At 40.9% G+C, this 21465-nt stretch overlaps 1 protein-coding gene across 1 annotated transcript; it reads right to left on the reverse strand.

The window, feature by feature from the left end:
• Positions 1-269: 269 nt before the first annotated feature.
• On the reverse strand, positions 270-21396 carry SEC23IP (SEC23 interacting protein). Its single transcript, XM_062496613.1, has 20 exons — positions 21249-21396; positions 17192-17715; positions 16791-16793; positions 15587-15791; positions 14935-15128; positions 14541-14630; positions 13251-13371; positions 12822-12911; positions 12027-12168; positions 10591-10799; positions 9866-9978; positions 9150-9320; positions 8754-8849; positions 8370-8576; positions 8062-8217; positions 7394-7496; positions 6293-6478; positions 5679-5841; positions 3616-3716; positions 270-1444 (listed from the first exon to the last, which is right to left on the reverse strand). The coding sequence occupies exons 1-19, from the start codon at positions 21394-21396 to the stop codon at positions 3635-3637; spliced, it is 3003 nt and encodes a 1000-aa protein (XP_062352597.1). The 3' UTR covers positions 270-1444; positions 3616-3634.
• Positions 21397-21465: the final 69 nt, after the last annotated feature.

Here is a 21465-nt window from a genome sequence, read left to right on the forward strand (position 1 = left end):
ACTGTCAAATGTGAGAGTACAAGAGAAGACAGATGTTATTCTTGAAGATGCAGAGAATGGACAAAAGGCCACAGATACGAGCTCCACCCAGAAAATTTCAACTGTGTATTAGGAAAAAAATTGCAATCCTAGTAGTCAAACATTACAACAGGGCCAGAGAGGCAAAGGATCTCCAGCCTTGAACAAGGCCCTAAGCAGGGAAGTTGGACTAAGCAACCCTCCAAGCTATTTTTTGTGATTAAATACAAAACCTTGTCGTAAAGACCCACTGGAAGTAAGGTAATTTTAATTACAGCCATCAGTTTATATACACAATAATGTGTATTTTACATATATCAAGGAAAGAAAAAAACATACTGCATTTCAAAATCTGTTTACTGCAATAACAGAGGCAAATAGTCAGGAATAAGTTTAAGCCACTAGTATTAAGGAAAGCCACAATGTATGTGTAAACTGAAGCCAGAGGAAAGCTACAGCAGCTCAGTATTCAGACACGAATTCCAAGGGTTTCACAATACCTAACTCACCTCAACCTCATTACATGAAAATGGAGCCTGGATTGCAGGGCTGGATCTAGATTATTAACTAGCACCCATAAGCTTCAAGTTCCTATTTACAGTAACTGTTTTGAGATATTAAACTGCAAGGTCAAGGTGTTTAGTTCTCACAACTGCAGCCTAGTTTCACTAAAATTGCCTTAATTAACTTAGAATAGTCTGTAATTCTATAATTACCAGATCAAAATGTCATTTTAAATCGTTCCTCATTTCAGGATACATGAACACTGAACTAGCTGTAACAAATTTCTAATATTTTCAAAGTCAAAGGTTCATTTTTACTTAAAAAAAAGCCACAATAAAACTCTTAACAGAGGCTTAAAAAGGTCTTTATAAAATAATCTCCATCACACTTACAATAGTAAGAAAATTACTCTGGTTGCTAGTTTTTAGTAAATATGAACTGGTTTGTGTAATCTGTATTAAAGACAGTTATAACTACAGTTCACATTTCATTTCTTAAAGATGGACAAACAAGTGTGTCAATCAAAGTAGATTATTGCTGTTTCTCATCAAGTCCTTTCTACTAAGGACATGCTGCCTTGGTAGGCAAAGCATGTCTGGCAGCCAGCTGAGACAGAAGAGCTGAAGGAGAGAAGTTGTGATTTGCATGCCAAAAAACCTTCTTCAATCACCTTATATTTGGCAATGAGACAACTGAAGTGATTTAAGATCCAAAGTGTGTCATTCCATCCATCTCCTGAATGACAGAGCTGATCATCTCATAACTTAAGTTTGCTTGAAGTGACACAAGAAGACAGAATCCAAGCAAGTTCTGGACTGGCAGGAAAAAAACCTCTGATGCTTATCTTGTCATATGCAACTATGAAAATACCAGATGTTCTTCAGAGGGTTTTTCACCAGGTCTGCTGGAGCAATAGATATGGCTGTGCAGAGAGAACAGAACATGGATGTATTGGAAACAGGAAATCTATCAGGTTTTCTATTCCTGCAGTGGTACTAATCAAATTAAATATGTCACCATTCAGTTTCAAGAGGGTTCAGAAAGACCTAAAAATCCATACATGTTTTTAATGTAACTTTTCATACAGTAAGCCTCTGAAATGTACTTTCTGTGGACACAAACTGCCAATTACAACTGCAAACAGAAAAAGCTCACAACAACTGCTAATGGGGTGTCATTCATTAAACATTTTAACCAGCTGTTAGATTCTTTAGCTTTTGGCAATAAATTATCCTAGTGATGATGGTGATAGTTTAGATGTCCAAAGTTTAATCTGCTGGTGCACTTCTCTCCATTGTCTACATGAGACCTTGTGAAACATGGAACACGACTGTTTCACAAAGAGCAGCTTCAAGGAGGTCTAGAAGGGCTAAATCAAGTCACTCATACAAAATAAAATGGATGTTGCTGTCAGAGGCACTACTGGATAATTAACTTAAACACCCCCACCCTTCACATCTGAAAGTCTTAAAAGAATAGGGGAAAAAAAAAAAGACTGCTAACACTGGGGGAGAAGTTTCCATTTTAGCACTTCCAGATTCCTTGTGATGTGATATTTTACACAGCAGATGTAAAAACATTTCTTGTCACGTGGAAAACATCCTGGTCTCGTGCTGTGCAGCCTTCCCAAGACACCACTTTAATGCATTCTGCCCTCCCATTTAAGCCTCTGGTATCTGAATCCCAGTCTCAAACACTATCCAGTCCAGCCAGTGCTGAGGGACATTCTGAGGAATTCCTGATGGAATTACAGATTTCCCTGACTGTGCTTTGCTGTGTGACATCCTGCTAAGCTGTCCCCAAACTGTAGCTCTCAATGAAAAAAACACAATTATCCCAGTGTCTGCTGCAGCTGAGCAACAAACTCCTCTGAGCTTTGGACTGATAAATCATCACATCCCATTGCCCCCTGTAATGAGGCTTAAAGGCATTTCCTTTGCAATGAAATTCCTATGATTTCAAGCACAATCATCATAAAGAAATAGAAGTAGAGAAAAAATTCTGCAACTGTGACTTGAGACTCTGCATAAGCCACTGTCAGAGCTGTGCAGCCAGCTGGTGCCTTTTTCTTTTTACTTCTCCATGCTTTAAAGAAGTGCATTTGATCAGCCTTGACATTTTTAAAAAAGCTGCTATCAGCTGACCATCAGAAGCATTCTGTTACAAAAGAGTACTCAAACCGTATGGTAGCAATGAAAGATACCTAAAATCTTCCTCTGAAATGCCAAGCATTTCTCTTCATGCTGGGTATTTATGTACTTTGACATTATCAGCTCTTCTGGAAAAGGAGAAATACATCAGAAAATATCTTGTATGACTCCAAAAAGGCAAGGTGCATATTATTTCTTCCTTGCCTCTCAAAAGAAAGTACTTTATTTTCTGTAACACCCTGTGATGCAAACTGGTACAATACAGCTCCTCAGTTTGGAAACCCTACATCTTAAATACCTGCAAGAATATTTCAGATCTAAGATAATTATAAAGTGTATTTAATTTACTTGCAAAGCAAGCTTCCATGCTGTGTCATTTCACTTGTTCTACTGAAATTCTTAATCTATACAAAGATAATAAAATGCTGGCCTATATGAGGGTCTCACTAATCTATGAACAGCAATGTCTAACACTTTCTTAGGAGACAAACAGCTTTTTGCTGGCAAATGTACATCACTGGTCAACCAATCCAAAATGGACATTAGAGCCCTGTTATTAAAAAATTGTTGGGGTTCTTAATCTACTGCACTGTAAACAAAGTTTCATCATATCCAATTTTATCAAATTTTCCTATTCTTGAACATTCACTGAACAACAGAACTGAGGGAGAATCATAATAAAGAGATCATACTATGGTTGTATTTGTAGTAGCAATTATTATCCAGTACCAAAAGCACTAATATCAGCTATCTTCTAGGAATGAAAGGACAACTCAAAGGCTTCCTCTGCATTTAAATTTAGAAATTGTTTTTGCAATCAAAATGATATTTCAAGGCTGTCTGCTTCATAATTTAAACTTCAGAGGAGAAAGGGAAAGTAAAACACATCTAAGCTGCAGCTGAATTTGATGTGAGCACAGGATTTACATTAGAGCGAACTTACAAATTCATGGTTTTATACATCAATGCTGTGGCTGCTCAGGATTGATATTCATGGTCCTGTATATCTCTTTGAGAAACAGCAAGGCAGTATCTTCAGATCCCCTGTGAAGAATGAAAGAAATACAACAAAAGGAAAAAAGAGAAGAAAAAAGGGGAAAGTTAGTTCAGTACGGTCCATCTTCTAATTCTCCTAAGTCACATTCTATCCTATTTCAGCTCTCTAAAAAGTTTGCACATCCTCTTGGCCTAGTATTTATTTTTCATGAACATGGCCTTACCTCTACCAACTTCCTTCAAGCTATAATTCTACACAAGTTTTGAATTAGTTCTGCTATCAACCCTAGCCTATGCATTTATCTTTTTTCAAATGCATTTCCCTCTCCCGTCCTCCCTAACTTCCGATGCTGCAACTCCAAATCCCCTCCTCTTTCCACTTCTTTGATTTTCCTTCTTTGTCTTAATCTCCTCAAATAATGTAACACTTTTTGTCCTAAATGTATTCCATGCTTTATTCTATTCATTTTGTCCCACTCCATTAATTAGTCCAGTTCCAGCAGCAATATTCTAATTCTTCTCTAAATGGCAGGCCCTTAATTGTAAGCAGACTATGTTAAATACCCATAATCTTCCTCTCTTCCTTACCACTAAAATCTTAGATAGCTCTCAAATAATTTAAAGATTAAATGTGGCACTTGAATGAAATTAGAGTGGCCGGTTTCCTCCTCTTTTCAAAAATCAAAGCTTTGGGCTATCTGAATTTAAAGTTAACATGAACAGACTTAATTTTCTTCTTCATCTATAAAATGCTATTTAAACACACATAAACAATACCAACAAAAATAATGATGCTAAACAGGCAAATTTTAACAAAGTTCCAGAGCTGAAGGAGTTGTTAGATGAGTGCAGTTTCCTGGTTTTTTAAATAAATTATATAGGGAGCCAGTAAAAGAGATTTAGATGGTCAGAACTGTGATCCTCCAAATGCGAGGAACATAATTTGAAGAACACCAGTACAGAATTAAACATGCAAGCTAAGGGACTACATGTATTTTCCACAATTCAGCACAGACATTTCTTGATGGTCTCTACATTAAATGAGCAGCAAACAAGCAAGCAAAAGGTTCAACACAGAAGCTCTAATCTCTCCAACACTCAGAGCTTTTCATTTAAAGCTTTTCCCACTATTCCTTAGGAAAAAAATGCTCTCCTAATAGGGAGATAAGCACAGTGATTAATGACCCATACTCGAATGAAAAAAACCAGCTACAGGTAGCAAGTTTTTAAAATCCTGGCAGTGATCGGCTGCCACCCTGTGGAAAGAATTGCCATCCCTTGAGCCCAGCCTGTGGAACGGCACTGCCACCACCGGGTGACGCTGACAGAGCTCAGTGCCCACAGCAGCCCCGGCAACCCCTCCTCTGGCAGGGGCTGAGCTTCCACAGGCAAGTGATGATGGCTCTAATGAGACCCTTCAGAAGGTAATGCACTCAGAGCTGTATTTTAACCTCTGGAAAAAATGCCTGCTGAAAATTACCTACTGAAAATGAAAACCTTCAGAAACGCAGAGCACTCTTTGTCCAGCACCTGCTGAACTCAAAATGAGAGACCTGTCACTCCTCCCTCACCAACACCACCTTGCACAGCTCACAGCTGACACCCAAGGCTGGCTATTACACACCAAGGTGTGGTGTTAAATACAGTTCACACATCCTTTGCTCTGCCAGAAGAGGCAATAAAGTTTTACCACTTACTGTAGTCTAATAAAAATCCTTTGTGAATAGTTTTATTTGGAAAACCAGAGTTGTGAAAATGTTTTCAGAGCTCTCCTTGTTTTGAAAAAGACAGTAGCTAAAAACGTGTTTGGAGTGTCAACGGTCAAGAGAACAATGTCTTTATTGCAAATAGATTTGTTCAATGTGTGCTAACACAGGATTTTACTTTGAAATTGGATTATCAAATAGTGACATCCAAGCACACCACCCCGAGCCTGACACTCCTGGTCAATCACCTATACTATGTGATAGTTTAAGCAGTATTTCTGGAGCCACAGATATTTCCCCTTACCAGTAGCACAGGTGGCTCTGCAAAGCAAACAGGTACTCATTGAAGCTTTCTATTGGTTTCTCCTGTAGAACATAATCAATGCGACGCCCTCCATTTAGCATCCCAACCTTTACTGAAACATCTTCATCTTTTGGAGGGTCTGGACTTTCAGTGATCTTCTCAGCTAAAATCAAAGAGTTTCAGATTTAAACTATTTTCAAGCACAGCCTGCTTGACTATAATTAAGAAATAGTCCCCATTTTTCCTGCTGTAATTTCCAAGTGTTTGTGATAAGACAATAATAACAACCTGAACTGCCCAGCATGGTTCAGAAAGGCTACTGAACTATAAACTTACTTCTTTCCTAACAGTTTAATAAGTTTTCTTAAGAAGGAAATGCTGAGTGATCTCTCCCCGAACTCACTCCAACCCACAAAGCTTTCATTGTAATTTCTGTCCCACACCCAGCCAAGGAGGAGAATGAATGACAGAGCAGCTTTGGTGGGAACCTGGCATTTAGCAGAGATCTCCCTAACAGAATCAGGAAAATCAATAGCAAACAGTCACTGGGATACTCATATCAACTACTTTTGAGATAAGTAAGCTACAGGAAAACCAACAATGTGTCCACATACCTTCCACAACCTGCTTTTCTTCCTCCTCTTTAATTTGGTTAGCTACTTTCTCCAGTTCTGCTTGCAGCTGGGTTGAAGATGTATGAGCACGTGCAAATTCATTAAGGGTCTGCCATGCACTCTTCAAAGAGCTAATAAAGCCCTGCTTCAGATCAGATCCCATACGAGAGAGAGAGTCTTTCAGCTCTGAGAAAGAAAAAAGCAAACTAAAAATTTAATTCAGTGGGATTTAAAATTACTAACTAAAATCAGAATGATGAAGTTCTGTTCAATAAACATCCCAATTACCAGGGGAAACAGGCTTGCTATATCATAAATGTGTGGTTCTTGCTTCTCCATTCAGTTTTAAAAGATGAGGTGAAATGCAATTAATGCACAATTGACTTCTTACTGAATAGATCCACCTACATCAAAGTAAAAAAAGTAAGGAGCAAGAGACCATACTTTTCTCCTTCATTTCATACTTGTTTCAGGTTACAGCCCTCCAAAAGTGTATCTTGTGCAACCTAGCAAAGCAGACTCACTCTAATGGACAATTCCAAAGGACAGATGCTGCAGAATCTCTCCAAGTGCCTGAAGAGAGGCTTTCAGGAGGGCTCTGTGAATTTGCACAACACCAAAACTCGCTTTCCTTATTAGATGTGCAAAATTTAAATAAAGCACCTTGGTTTGATGTACACCCATGAGCAACAAAACCAGTCCCTGCCCTCCAATGGCTATAGAACCTCCTTTCCCCTCAGTATTTCCAACACTGAACAGACTCTGGTTAAACACATCATGGTGGTGATTAGGGACACCAATAAATTTAGTTTCTGCTCCACAGCTTCTTAGAAATGAAGGTGATCAAGCAAGGTACAACAATTTTTTAACAGAACTTTGGGAATGAGAAGGTTAAATCTGGAGGAAATATGACTATTATGTTTGGATGAAATTGTGAATGACCAGCTTATGAGGCTGGGTGGAATCACCTCTGATGTTTCGGAAAAATATGGAGTCAGATATACAGGGATATTCATTAGCCTCTTAAAATTTTACAGTATTCTAATGCATCAGGTGAGTAAACAATGAATAGGATACGTGTGAAATAAGTGTCCTTTTTACCTAGATGAAGTCTTTTTCTGCCTTTATGATGTGGAATGAGAACTGGTTTTAAATCCACGTCTTCAATGATCATTGGTTCTAACCTGTAAGCTACTGGATCAAGCTGTTAAGAGACAACACATTGACATTTACTTATCTTTAAAATTATTCTAATGATCACATTTCAGTGAAAAAAATCCCAATTTATGGTTTATAGACAAACATTTATGAATTCTGTGTTATTTGGATTTACAGAAATTCAGTTCATGACATATTAAGCAGGTTCATGAACTACTCTGGTCTTGCTCTCCTACAAAAGGAGATTCTAATGAGGAAACACAACAGCAAGGTTTCCTTGCACTCAATCTCTATCACAGCTGAACTGTTAAACAAAATGAGACAGAAGAGGACAAACACTCCTTGTAAAAATACAAACATTCCAGAAAAATCTACAAGAGTGGCCTCCAATTAATAAAAAAACCCCAAACTACTGCCCCCTCCAAAAAGAACTTCCTCAATTCAGAAAAGAAACGAGGCAAACCTGATCAAAACAACCCATGCCTGCAAGTGTTTTGGGAAATGTACACAGGGGAAAAAGAGGTGTAATGTTCAGAAGGTAAAACTTAGTATTCTGCCTTTTTTGTCATCTACATCAACTAAAATCAAATCTCAAAAGCACTGCTACTCACTGGGTGATAGATATTGAAGAACCCCTTGCAGGTAGGGAGCCTGTAGTTTTCATCAATCTTCTCCACACCCCTCACAGTAAGGAACACACCAATAGGAGAACCAAGAGCAAAGAAAATATCTGGTTCAAAGTCCAGTGCACTGTAAACCACAGAAACCTACCAGACAGAAATCAGACATCATCTCTCAGAACTGTCAGCTCCAAAGGAAGTAGTAAAAGGTCATCAACATAAAAAAAAAAAATACTAAAAAGAGAGGATTGATCAAATCCTTTCAATTGTTCAAATCATTTAGATCTACGTAGTCTCACCTGGCCAGTTCCAACTTCAAAATACTCATAGTCAATGTTCACAGAAGACACTGATGCACCAACTGGGAGCTTCCTCTTTGAGTTCATCTGACCAGACTCAGAAGGTGAGACAGAAGAAACTCCCTCTTTTGGTTTCTGGGTGTCTTCTTGAGTCTGGAGTGTGGCAGCCAGCACAGCTTTCTTTTCTGCTACTGCTTTCTTCTGTTCCTTTTGAGAAAAGTTTTAAAGTTAGGGAGGAAAAAGAGTTAATTTCACAGACATCAAAATGCCTTTAATATATTCAGGATGTTAACAAGAGTGCTCAAGAACAGAAGCTACTCCACAGCAAGGCAGTCAATTACATTTGCTGAACAACGTTTTATTTCAATCCTGAAGTGTATTTACCTGCTTGGCCGCTCTGTCTTTTACAAAATTAGCTATTTTTTTTCTTGGTCCAAGAGGGATTCCCATCTCCTTCAGGTCATCAACAGTACACATGAGCTAAAGAAACAAACACCAAACACACACACACAGTCAGTAAGTCAAAAAGCTATAGAATATCCAAAAAAATTAAAAAGACACGACACAAAGTGCCTTAACATAACTGGGAGGATGCACCGCACCAAGAAAAAAATCAAGAGCTGCAGAACATTTAGTCTTCAAGTCATGCACTGATTATCTTATCTTTGCAACTGCTCTCGTGGCCACAGAACTGAAAAGAAAAACAAAACAACAAGAAAACCCAAACATAAACCTCCATCCCCTGGGCAAGCCCTACAAGTCAAGTGAACATTTCTGTACCAGAGACTCCATGTCGATCCGCTCCTTTTCAAAGGTGCTCGCGTACTCTGACAAACTGAGCATTTCCAGAGTCTTCTGCAGAGTAGGAACATCTTCCTCTGCTTCTGGCTCACAAAGGTCATCAGCAGAAGTAGCAATGGAGGAGCCCAAGGAACTGGTATCTTCAGTCATCTCAACGAAACAGCACAGAAACAGAATCACATCCTCTAACCATGGAAAACCAGTAAGCAGCAAGCAAAACCAAGTTTAACTACTGTCTCTTAAAAACATTATCAAGCCATCTCTGTAAACATATATCCATTTTTTGTGAAGCAGGATACAGATTTTTCAACTAAAATAGACCTGCAAAATAAACATTTAACAATTACTATGAGACAAAACACTCAAAAATGCTTCCTTTTATTCCGCAAACTGTGTTTCTAGTCTAAACACAGATTTGTCCCCTTTTACACATCTCCCCCACCACTTAGAAACTGTTAGACCAAGTTAAATGGTCACCATCAAATCTCATTACCGGCCTACTTGGAACTTAAGAGATCTAATTAATTTGTCCTGAGAAATGACAATATTTACAAAACAGCACCTACCCATTAACATGCCTAAATGTACTACCAAAACCCAAAAACTTGGTTTGGATAATAAATTCTGAAAAGCTAAGAAAAAAATTACTGAAAATATCAGCTCTCTTGGCCTGGAAAGACCAGCATGCAAATTACCTGCTTATCATGAACATCCTTCACACTCCCATTAACACCAGAGAATGGTCCAGAATTTACTGATGAAGCCAAGTCCTTCTGGTTAGACAATATGTCAAATAGAATTAAGGAACCTGCAAATTAGATTTGATTTGATTAGATTTGGAATGAGAGTTGATTTGGGAAAAATACCAGGTCTTCCTGTCCCTAAATCTTGAGCAAGATTTATATGCAGTAGTAATGTCACGGTATAGTTTGATCAAAAGAGATGGCTGAATTAACATACCTATCTATTAACTTGAACATAATCACTCTCAGCTAAAAGCACTCCCTTTTCTTCCCTGTTCATGCTTTATGTAGCTGCCATGACTAAACTATTAAACACCTGAGACTGCTTGATAAACTGGAGGAAAAACTCCAGTACAAACCAGTATGGTCAATATGCTGCTCTAACACTTATTCCAACTTTAACTAGGTGGGGGTTCCGAGACACAGACGTCATGCACCTAACAGGACACCAGATAACCTGTGAACTTTTAAACACATATTAGACACTAAGTTCTCGGGAAGGGAAGTCCTAACTTTCTCTCAAGACCTGATAAACTCAGCTGTTTAGAGGAGCTTCTCAGCTGTTTTCTGAAAAACAGCCACGCCCCAACAACTTATTTGAGTTTTATTCATAACAAAGGGGCCATTTTCCTCTAAGGAGGAAGTGATTTGGGATAAAAGGAGCATTCCTCAATCACCTAAACTGTGCCCAGCCACAGAGACTCCCCCTTTGAAGTCGGGGTTGCGGCTCATGAAGAGCGCATACAGGCGGTTCATCTCCATGCCCACTTTATCCACGATGGTCTGGCAGTAGGTGGGGCTGTTGTAGAACAGAATGTCGAGCAGCGTTTCGTTGGTGAAGTGCCTCAGGCGACCAATGCTCGGCAAAGTGATCTTCTTTATGTTCCTGGCAACACAGAATCGTTAAAAGCATGAAAAGCTTTACAGAAACACTCGTGAGGACTTTGTCAGCTTTTGAAATTCATGCAACGTAAATGCTACAGAAAGGGTCTCTAAAGAGATTTTAAAATCTCATACAGCCTTCTGGCCCCGTTGCATATTCACACATTAATGCTACCTGCTGATTGTAATATTTGAGAAACATGCAGCTCCTTTTTTTTCTCTCCAGGCTGAAGGGATGCCTGAAATAACCTCTTCTCTATTCCAACACTGCTCTCATAAAGTACCAGGGAAGTCTGGTGAGCAGATTGAAGTGGAAGAGGAAAAGGAACTCGCATATAAAATTAGAATCACAGAATGATAATACTCTCTTTTTGAAGAAAAAGCCTGGCATCACCATCTGCCTGCCTGGAGTCAAGACAGCTACACTGGAATGGCTACAGACTTGAGACTGCCTGGTTTGATTAACAGAGTAAGGACCCCTCTTCATGCAGTGCTCAAATAAAACACCAAGGCTGGAGGAAAACAGTGTGATTCGACTGGACTACAACAGTCTGGAGAACATCAGCATCACTTCAAGTGGCACAAGTTGCCATCCTCACAATTTTTCCTTCCCCAGCTTTGAGCAAGGGAAACAGCTTGAAATGTGAAGTCATGGCAAAAGGGGTAGGCACAGGGAAAGGATTTTAAGACAGATTTTGAAACTCCTACCCAAATATAGATACTTCGCTTCAAAAAAAGAACCCTTTAGCTCAAGTGCCTAATCATAATTCAGGCACTCCTCTAGGACTGGACAGAGGGCTCAATGCCTTCCTCAGAAATAACTCCTAGGGTCAAACTCAATCAGACTGCAGGAAAGTAAAGAACAGAAAACCCTCCATTCTAAAGTGTCCACACCTGGACAAAACATCTCCAGGCTCACCACCTCATACTTGTGATCATAACCTCTACACACTCATTCATCATCAAGTATCATGCATTAGCCACTCTCATGCAAATCCTATACTGAAAACTGTGTACATGAAAACAAACAAGAGAAATATTCCTCAAGCCTTTCCAGCTTTCCAAATACTCCTCATCAAAATGTTAATTTAAAAAAATTGCAATTTTCTAATCCAGTCATACATTTACTCATCTAGCCTGCAGAAAACAGGAACTGCTCTTTTTCTCCACTTCCCATAACCCATTAAAAAGCAGCTTTTAAGATGCTTTCAACATTAAACAACACCCTCACCTGTCTACACCTGTTGCATCTCCGTGCAGAGAACTGTGCCAATGAACTGGAAGGAATTCCACCCTGCTCACTTTGCGTTCCTCCAAACACTTCCTAAAGTGAGTCTGCAACAACTTCAGAGAAACAGTCCTAAAATCATCAACTGTGAAGAAAAAGAATAATGAAAATCTGATAGCTGAAGTACTCAAGTAACACATAAATAGTCCCTCCTTCCCCTTAATTTCATAGAGAGACAGAATACAAATTATGGAAACTGAAAACTGCAAAAATCTTTTCAAGTACTACTATTTTAACAATAAGAAGGTACAAATTTTTGTTAAAATGGATTTTCTAGCAAGCTTCTCTTTATCTTACAATGATTGCCTGTTCACTCCTTAACCAAACAGGGCTTTCTTAATTTACTCAGTTGTACTGGAGTGCATTTAAAAAAAAAAACAAAACAGCAAACACAAAACCACACCACACACACAAACCACACAACACAAAACTCATCCACTCACGCCACAAGGAGAAAAAGCAAAAAAAAACAATCAACAAAAAAACCCCCCTCCCTACACATCCCAAAACCCAAATCATCCTGCAGGTGTGATATTGAGTACTAGTAATAACAACTAAAGCGTCAAGGCAGAACACAGATTCTGCCTTTGGAAAATCATCATTTAGAAAGTAACTTCTTAACATTAGAGACTTTTCTTTTAAAGAAATTATAAAGATGTGCTTATCTGAATATGAGCTGAAGAGAGCCACATTTAAACAGCAAGAATCCAACTGCCCATTATACAAACCCAAACTTACCACATTCAACAATGCTTCTAAACCTTAAGTCACATACAGGACCTATGCCATGAACCATAAATACCAAATGATCAATTTGGGACATTTCTCCTGTTGGAAAAAAAAAAAAAAAAAGGGGAAAACATTCAGAGTACCAATCTGCACTGCAGGAATGAAGTTCAGAGTCTAGCAAGTGTAACACACATTTGTTTTATAAAGCCTATTACATAACATGGTTCAGGACATAACAGAGCGCACAGGACTCCTTTGATTAAAACTCCCCAAATCCAGACAACCTCATCAAGCAGCTGAGATGAAGGAATAACTTTAACCTTCAGACTCCAGGCATGAACAACACACAGCCACTCCACCCACTATTGTCCAGCTTCTGCACAGATCCAAACTGACTGATCCCAGTGCAGACCCAAGTACAGGAATGTCAGCACCCACCATCAGGAATCTCATCGTGGTCATCATCAATTCCACGTTTCACTACCCTTGGCCTCGCCTGCCCATCTTGAGTGGTGCCCCATTCATCTGGTGCGGCAGAAGGCTGGAACTGAACTATGACCTGCAACAAATACAGTTGCATTTGTATTTCCAACCACAGAAAACCCTCATGAATCATACTGTTAGTCTGAAAGCACTGCATGGTTGAACATATCTTTTGATTGCTTTACCCTGCATCTGAAAATCAAATGTTTTCTCCCACAAAATCTTCGTTAGTGTGAAAAGCAAACAGATGACTCAAAGTAACCACTAGGTGAAGAAGCTGGGCCTGCTCAGTGATTCTGAACCATTTTAGCTTCTCAGCCAAGCATTATTCAAGCTCCTCCTTCCTAGTCTCCAGTATCCACTCTTCCTTAGCAGATTACTGCTAATGTGAGGAAATTGAATGCTACCTGATTTACAGTAACTCTATCACAAGGAGAAAATGGGAAAAAAAAAAAAAAAGGCAGTGCTTTACAGGGAAGGACAGCAACATCTGAAGTAGTCCAGAAACCCCAAAAAGTGAGGAATTCAGTAGTACAGTTGTTTATAGGACTCACAGTCTGAACTGTATTTATGGAAGCAGGTGGTTTAAATGTTACTTCTCTAGATTTTTACTGGACAGAATTTCCTAACCAGGATTATTAAACACTTTTAAGTAGGAACAACCATGATTCTTTCTGGCCACTGGGTAGTTCTGTGTTTTAATTACTGCATCTGCAATAAGTGAACAGGTAACAGCATTGATCAATAAGGCTGAAGTCCATGTTTTAATCACAAGAGACTGTTCACAGAGTATTTAGAGTAACTGTTAAAGCTTGTCTTGCTATACTTTCTTCTGGCCTGAAAATAAGCAGAAACCTTCTCAGGCCTTAAAGAAACTATTTACCTTATAGCTAGATTAATGCTCTTCGCCACGTGAAAGCTCTTTGCTTTAATTATCTTTCATTTGGTACAGACTGAGGTTAAACTAATTCAAATTCTTACCATTTGCTGCCAGTTTTGCTTAGCCAAAATATTTACTATGCAAACCCTTATTCTCTTTAGGTTTCAGAAAGCATTGTCTTTCAACCACATGATAGCACATTGAAGCAAGCACAAGTTCAGTGTTCACCTTTCATGCACACAAACCCAGAACAAACAACTGGTATCTTTCATGAAAGATTAGGACCACATTCAATTTATGCTTCCATCCATTTGCTCGCTCACCCTTAATGAATCCTGAGAGACACAATTGCCAAAATCTATTACCTTGGGATTATGCATAACAATTGTCTCCCCATTTGGAAATTCAAGTCGCCGATGCCATTGGTTCGTAGTTACAGCCCTTTTATATTCCGCCTGAAACAGGGAACAAGTTACAAATGAAATCAGAGTGGCAACCTTCTGAGTATTTTGTGGCCTCCATGTAATGCTACAGTTAAAATGTACATTAACATTTTTTATATAAAAGTGTAACATGTACAGCTACACAAGCAGATCTGAGGTCACAGCAGTGCAGGACTGATGTAGGAGCAGTGCGGCCTTCTAGGATTTGCTGACATTCCAGAAAGCGCACTCTGAAAAATCATCTTCGTGAAACAGAAAGAACTGTTTCTGAGGTGATTAATACAATGAACTAACAAGGTCTCTGTGACTTGCTCACCTCCAGTTTGTCACTGAAGTCCTCAGTGTAGGGGACGAAGCGGCTGTCCTTGTCTCCCTTGTAGAACCACAGGCAGCGCCTCACTTCCGAGGGCTCCTCATCCCAGTACACGGCTTTCCTCAGGCGCTCGTACAGGAACACGTCGTAGCGCCCGCCGTCCGTGCTCAGCACCACGCTCTCGGGGTCAGGCTGGACTGGGACACACAGCCACACGTGGTTACCACACCAACACAGCTCTGCTCCCTCAGCCCAGCCCCAGCCACTCCTGGGATCAATGCCAGCCCATTAGGAGTGACAGTCACACCATGGCAGAGAAGCTTTGTAACACTGTGATGCTTTCGATACACTCCGTATACAACAAAACACTTGGAAAAAACTCCCAAATACGAATACTTACTCCAGAACCGGCAGTTCAACAGAAAAGGCAACCCAAGACACAAAAAACAAGGAGCTCTATATGAAAATCTGATACCTATTTGGGATGGTGCATCTCAACACTAACAGCATCAAGCAGTGATGACGTTGGTGAAATAAATTAAGGGACACAAAATACATCTTCAAAACCTTACGTATTACTGCCCCACACACGAGTGGCACGAGTGGCACCAATATTTTCCTTTAGTCCTTCTGCTCACCTCCAGACAGGACTTACCAGAATTATAGACCTCCTCTAGTTTTGCAGAATCCAGAATGCTGAATGGCATCCATATTTGCTTGTCCTCCACCTCCTTACAGTAGAACCAGTGGGGCTGAACTGGCTCGTACTGGTTCTGCAGCAGCACTGGAGGGGCTGGGACCAGGGGCCCTGCAGGCCTGGCAGGCTGGAGCTGGGACTGTGGAAACTGAAAAGAGATGGGCTCAGCACCTCAGTCTCACAGGGTTTTTACAGAACTCTTCTTTACTCAGCTATAGGGAATTCTCTGAACCTTTATTTCTAATGTGTTTTCCTCCCCAAGAACATTACCTTCCATTCTAAAAACATGTGTTTGAGAACTTACACCTTCTCACACTGAGAAAGAATGTGAATTTCATTACAACAAACACTGTTAAAAACTGCCATGGTTTAGCATAGTGATTACCTAAAATCAGTGAGGTTTCAAATATTCTCTTAAATTTTCAAAATTTGAGCTGAATTTGTTTCTTACAACAACAAAATCTGACATGGAAGTAAAAACACATTCTTCTCATTGTTCATGTACACATAATTATGCTTTTGCATAAAGCCTCCCAATTTTAACAAGTGGCCACTTCAGAAATAGCTCTCTCCCTGCAAAGTGACCAGAACAGGCCGATTTCAAACTCAAATGTAGCATCAGTGGCACGAGAAAAGTAATTGATTTTGAAAGGGTCTACAACCTACATAAAGCTGATGTCACACAAATTGTACAAAAATCCCAGTCAGTACAACTAAAAGAAATTGATGTCATCAGTAGCAACTGCCTTGGTTAATGATACATTTAAAGGGGGGAAAAAAGGGCACAAAAATATTGTAGAATATAAAATCCAACAAACAGAAATATATATTCTAAATATATAATCTAAAACTCCAGACTGTTCATGTTCTACTGCCTTTGTTATGTTTTGTCATTACATAACCTTCACATTTCTTTATTCATGATAACAAAAATATAGCAATAGCTCAGACAAAAATAAGAACAGTTTTTGCTGTTTTCAAGGCAAACGTGCCAGCTTTTATTAACCCATTAGCATTACTTTAATAATGCTTTTGTGCAGGTAGAAAAGAATTACGATTATTGCTTTATATCACACAAAATCCTCAACCAATGTGTCTCAAAGAGTTTTCTGACAATTTTATGTGACTTAGTTTCAAAAAGTTCTGGCTTCACCAACAAAACCAGCTTGAAAAGAGATTTTAGCCCATATCTTTGAAATGGCTAAATTACCTGATTTAAAGCTGAGGCATAAAAAATGCAGCAGCACAGTTGAAACTCAGCAAACCCAGAAACCCACAGAAAAGAGCAAGATGGCTTCACAACCTGGCTGTGTTTCTGATGCCCAGAGGCTCACAGAGCTACAGCCTCAGGGTACACTCACTTCAAAGATCAGGAAGTTTTCCTGGAACAGTTCAAAGCTGCTTCTAGTGAAAAGCTTTTGCTGCTATAAACAGTTCAAGACTTCTTCTGTTTTTTTTGGTTTTTTTTTTTTTGCAGAGAAGAAAAATCTTCAAAAGATAAAATACGCAATCGAAAGAGGAAAGTGACTTGTTTTGCTGTGGTAGCCAGGAGGAGTCACATACCTGTGTCAGTGGCCCGGGGGGTGTCTGGTACATCTGCACGGGTGGCACAGGGGATGCTGTGGCAGGGGGGTGGCTCTGCTGCAGCTGGGGTGGGGTGAGGTAGGGGTTGGCCCTGCTGCTCAGGGTGGTGTGCCTGTAGGGGTTGTAGCCCTGCTGCTGCGGGGTCCCCGTGGGCAGGGCAGTGCTGGCTGGGGGGGGACAGCTCTGCTGAGGGGGCTGATAAGGTGCCATTCCCACCTGGGAAGTGGGTGGTGCACTGTAAGACTGGGATTTGGGAATATGTGGTGAAAAGGCATTTTGCCCATCCTGGGAGCCAGACACAAGTGGAAGTGAAGTGGGAGGTCTGGAGAAGGCTGGTGCTGCAACAGGTGTTGAAACAGTTGTTAAAGGTGGCTGCCCAATACTCCCAAAGGGATCGCTGCTGCTGGGAACTTGAGAGAAGTAGCTGAAAGTCTGTGGTGGGTTGGGGCTGGCTGATGTCTGACCCAAGAAGCTGTCCTCTTCCCCAACATCTGCAGAATCATCTGCAAAAACAAAAGGATCACCAGAGATCTTGTGAGAACTTCAAATCACTCTATGGGGTCAAAATGTTCTGTACCACCACCAGCTATGGCCAAAACTATTGGCCCCCATAAGGCTTACACATCCTTGATTCAGCACATCATAAAATGAAACAAAAGATACCAAGAACATTTAAAATGGACCATGAACGTCACTCAGTGTACACAGAAAAGGCAACAAATATTAAATAAGAAACCAAAATGTATCTGGAGTCAGGATCTTCCCAGGCCAGTAATTTTACATTAACACAGTATATTCCCAGTGCAATTTGGCAGGCACTAAAATCCCTCCCAACTTTACTTACTCCTCAAATGCCAGGATAGCCTTGGTTCATGTCCTTTCACCATGAAAACACCTACTAAGCATAGGACATAAGATAGAGCTTAAAAACATCCCTAAATAGGCTAAACTTACAAGTTAAACCATCCATTCTTGCCTGCTCCTTCAGCAGAGCCCTCTCAAGGTTTCTCATCTGATTTGCAAGGTGGCCATAACTCATGATCCCAAGCCACTTAATGAGCAGGACTTAGTCCAGTTCTCCCTAAAAATCCTACTCGAGACTTGCATAAAAGCCACATCTCTGATGCAGACAAATCAGTCCCCATTCTGCATAATTTCAGGAGAGGATTTATAAACATGCAAGGTCATGAATGCTCTTTCACATGAAGGAAATAAATAAAAGAGGTCCTGATTAACGATAGTTTTCTACTTTGCAGTGATCTAGGAACCAGTGGGAATAAAGGGGGTTTGTCATGATTCGAGGTCTCACAGTTAGCTCACCTAAGGCTGTGATGGCCTGAGCAGCACTGCCTTCTGAGGAACTGCACCTTGCAAGGAGTCAGTGCCACCTGCAGAAACCAGCAGTGTTTACCTGCCTGGCAATCAAACGATCCCAGCCTGTGGGGAAGACACCACAGAGCATGTCTGCTGCTCAGGCCCCAGGCAGAGACACCAAGAGTCTCTGCAGGGGCGAGCAGCCAACAACAAATGCCTTTATCCACAGCCAGCAAAACTGTAATAGGGAGCATCAAGGGACTACAGGGGAATCCGTGGAGAAGTCTCCCTAAGGAAGCTGCAGTTCTAATTAATTAATCATAAAAGACACAGCTGCCAAGATTAAAAAGTACTATTTTAATCATCTTTTATTTAGCCTGTGCAGACAGTGTCAGTTTGGGCATCACCTGCATTATCAATTCCTCTCGCTCTCATTTACAGCTCTGATCTCAATTTGAAGAACAAAGCCAAAGTCTCTATGTGTGAGCCACTGCGTGGAGAATGCTGAAACCACTTGGACCCAATGACCACCCTGAAGTCAGGCCTGGGTGCAAGCCATTTATGCTAAATAAGAGGTGTCAGCTCCTAAACAATAAAATCCACCTTCCTTTCACATTCCATAAACAGTGTGGGACAGAGAGAAGCACACTGCAAACCTCACTGTCAACTCTCAGCTTTCCCAAACAACTGGCAGCAGAGCAGGCCCTTCACCTCACCATGTCAGGCCATCATAAACATGCAGCACTGTGCTCAAGAGTTCTCAGGGCCTTTAGCAAACAAATGTTCACAAAACACCTACTATTCTCCAGTTTTAAATAGGTTTTGGAGATTTAGCCTAAGTGCAGCTTTCCTTGCAAAATGAAGGTGACAAAAGTTCTGCCAAAAAACCCACTATAGGTATATATATGTACGCACATGCAGTTTTCCAACACAAAACATTACTATCCATCTTGACTTTTCTAGTTTTGCAAAAACTATGCTGTAAAAACAAGCAGGTCATACAAATGTTAAAAAAAAAGGAGTGTACAGCTTTGACGTGTGTTCTCCTCATGCACAGAACAGTCTTTCTTCACCTGTGACTGTGTCAACCCTCCCTACACCCAGACTGTCACCAGAAAACCACAAGTGACATCAGTCCACGTCCTCACTGGGAACACTCCTCCCATCCTACAGTAAATATATTGGTTACATCACCCACACCTGAGCCAGAGAATGCATCTTATTGTCAAACTGCAGAACTCAAACCACTAACTACTCACTCTTGGAGACAGAGAAACAAATGAATGACTGCACACAGCTCCCTAATGTTGGCTGCCAGGCATCAAACAAATTCCTGGATTGACTCTTATTACATTTTACACAACTTAAAATTATGATTCCAAATACAAAATATTCTACTCAGCATGAAGATCCTAACAACACCTGGCTGGACAGATGGTGAGTACACTTTACTGTGGAAACAGAACATTTAACAGGACATGGGCCTTACTTGGACTGACACAGAATGGGACACAACCTCTCACAATGAAATTCACTCCAGCTGCACAACCATGAATCCTCATCTATCCAGTCTGAAGTCACACAGAGAGTATAAAATTCACCACATTAATCAAATCACATCAGATTTTGTCCTCAGCTGGCTTCAAAATGTTCAGGAAATTGCCAGGACAGTCATTAGTGCAAAGCTACCAGCCAGATCAGCATTTAAAACTGTTTCATTTTCTTAATGAAAAATTAATGTATATTTGCATGAGAGAAAAACTATTAGGACTGCACAAAGGAATTAGCAAACGTATCAACTACCTAGATACCACAAGCAAGTAGGAGTAGTATTTTAATGCTTGTATTCCTCCTATCCAAAAAACGTATCGGATCTAACAAACTATTCCAAGGCCATACTTGGCAAGCATTTTATTAAATCTACAGAGAAGTACTGCACTGATTTCCAGCTATATCAATACTTATTTTAGCTAAGATACAACAGTTTTGAAGATTCAGCATAGAATAGCATGGGTTAAAAGGGACTTTCAAAGGTCATTAGTCCAATCCCAACATATACAATACAGTAAAATTTGAAATATCTCGTTTCTAGATGCATTTCTGATATTTTGGGCTTTAATCTGACAGAACACATTCCCAGAAAAAGCCATTCCTTTATCTGAAACTGCCTGGGCATCAGATTTCAAGTTGCACGCTCATGTATTGGGAACACCATTTAAAGCTTTAGGAGAAAAGGATATTAGAACCAGGATTAAATTAGCAGGGATATTTAAGGTGGCTGCTTAAGGTGCTATTTTCAAACCGGGAAAACAGAAGATAATATGAGAGAGGGGCTTAAAAAACAGGAACACGTTATGTACACACTGAATGGAAGCACTGACGCGTCGGTGAGCTGGAAGCGCGATGACCAGCGCCCGTCCCCAGACACGGCGCTAAAAACCACACTCAGAAGCATCAAGCAGGGAGAAGCAGAAGAAATTAATCGCCGGAAAGCGGAAAATGCAATCCCGAGAGCGTCTCTCCTGAGGCACCGCCAGGGACACCCGGCCCGTGGAGCCCCAGCGCCGGGTCGAGCCCACACGTATCGCCCCCCCCCAGGCCCGCAGCCCCCCATGGAGCCCCGGCTCGGCTCCGGGGGCTCCCCCGGACCCAGCGGGACCCCGCACATCCCGGCTGCCCTCCCTCGCTGTCCCCCTCTCTCCTTGTCTCCCTCTCTCCGTACCGGCGGGCAGCAGCGCGGGGCCGGACGGCGCGGCCGGCGCTTGGCTGACAGGGATGAAGGGCACGTTGAAGCTGAACTCGGTGGCGGAGGAGGAGAAGAGCAGGTTGGTGCCGGTGCCGCTGCCTCCTCCGGCCTTCCCCGCCGCCATCGCCGCGCCCCGGCCACGTCCCCGCCCCGGCCCCTTCCGCCCTCACCCAAGATGGCGGCGGCGGCCGCG

Source organism: Cinclus cinclus, chromosome 7 (assembly GCF_963662255.1).
Source record: "Cinclus cinclus chromosome 7, bCinCin1.1, whole genome shotgun sequence".
NCBI classification, from domain to species: Eukaryota; Metazoa; Chordata; class Aves; order Passeriformes; family Cinclidae; genus Cinclus; species Cinclus cinclus.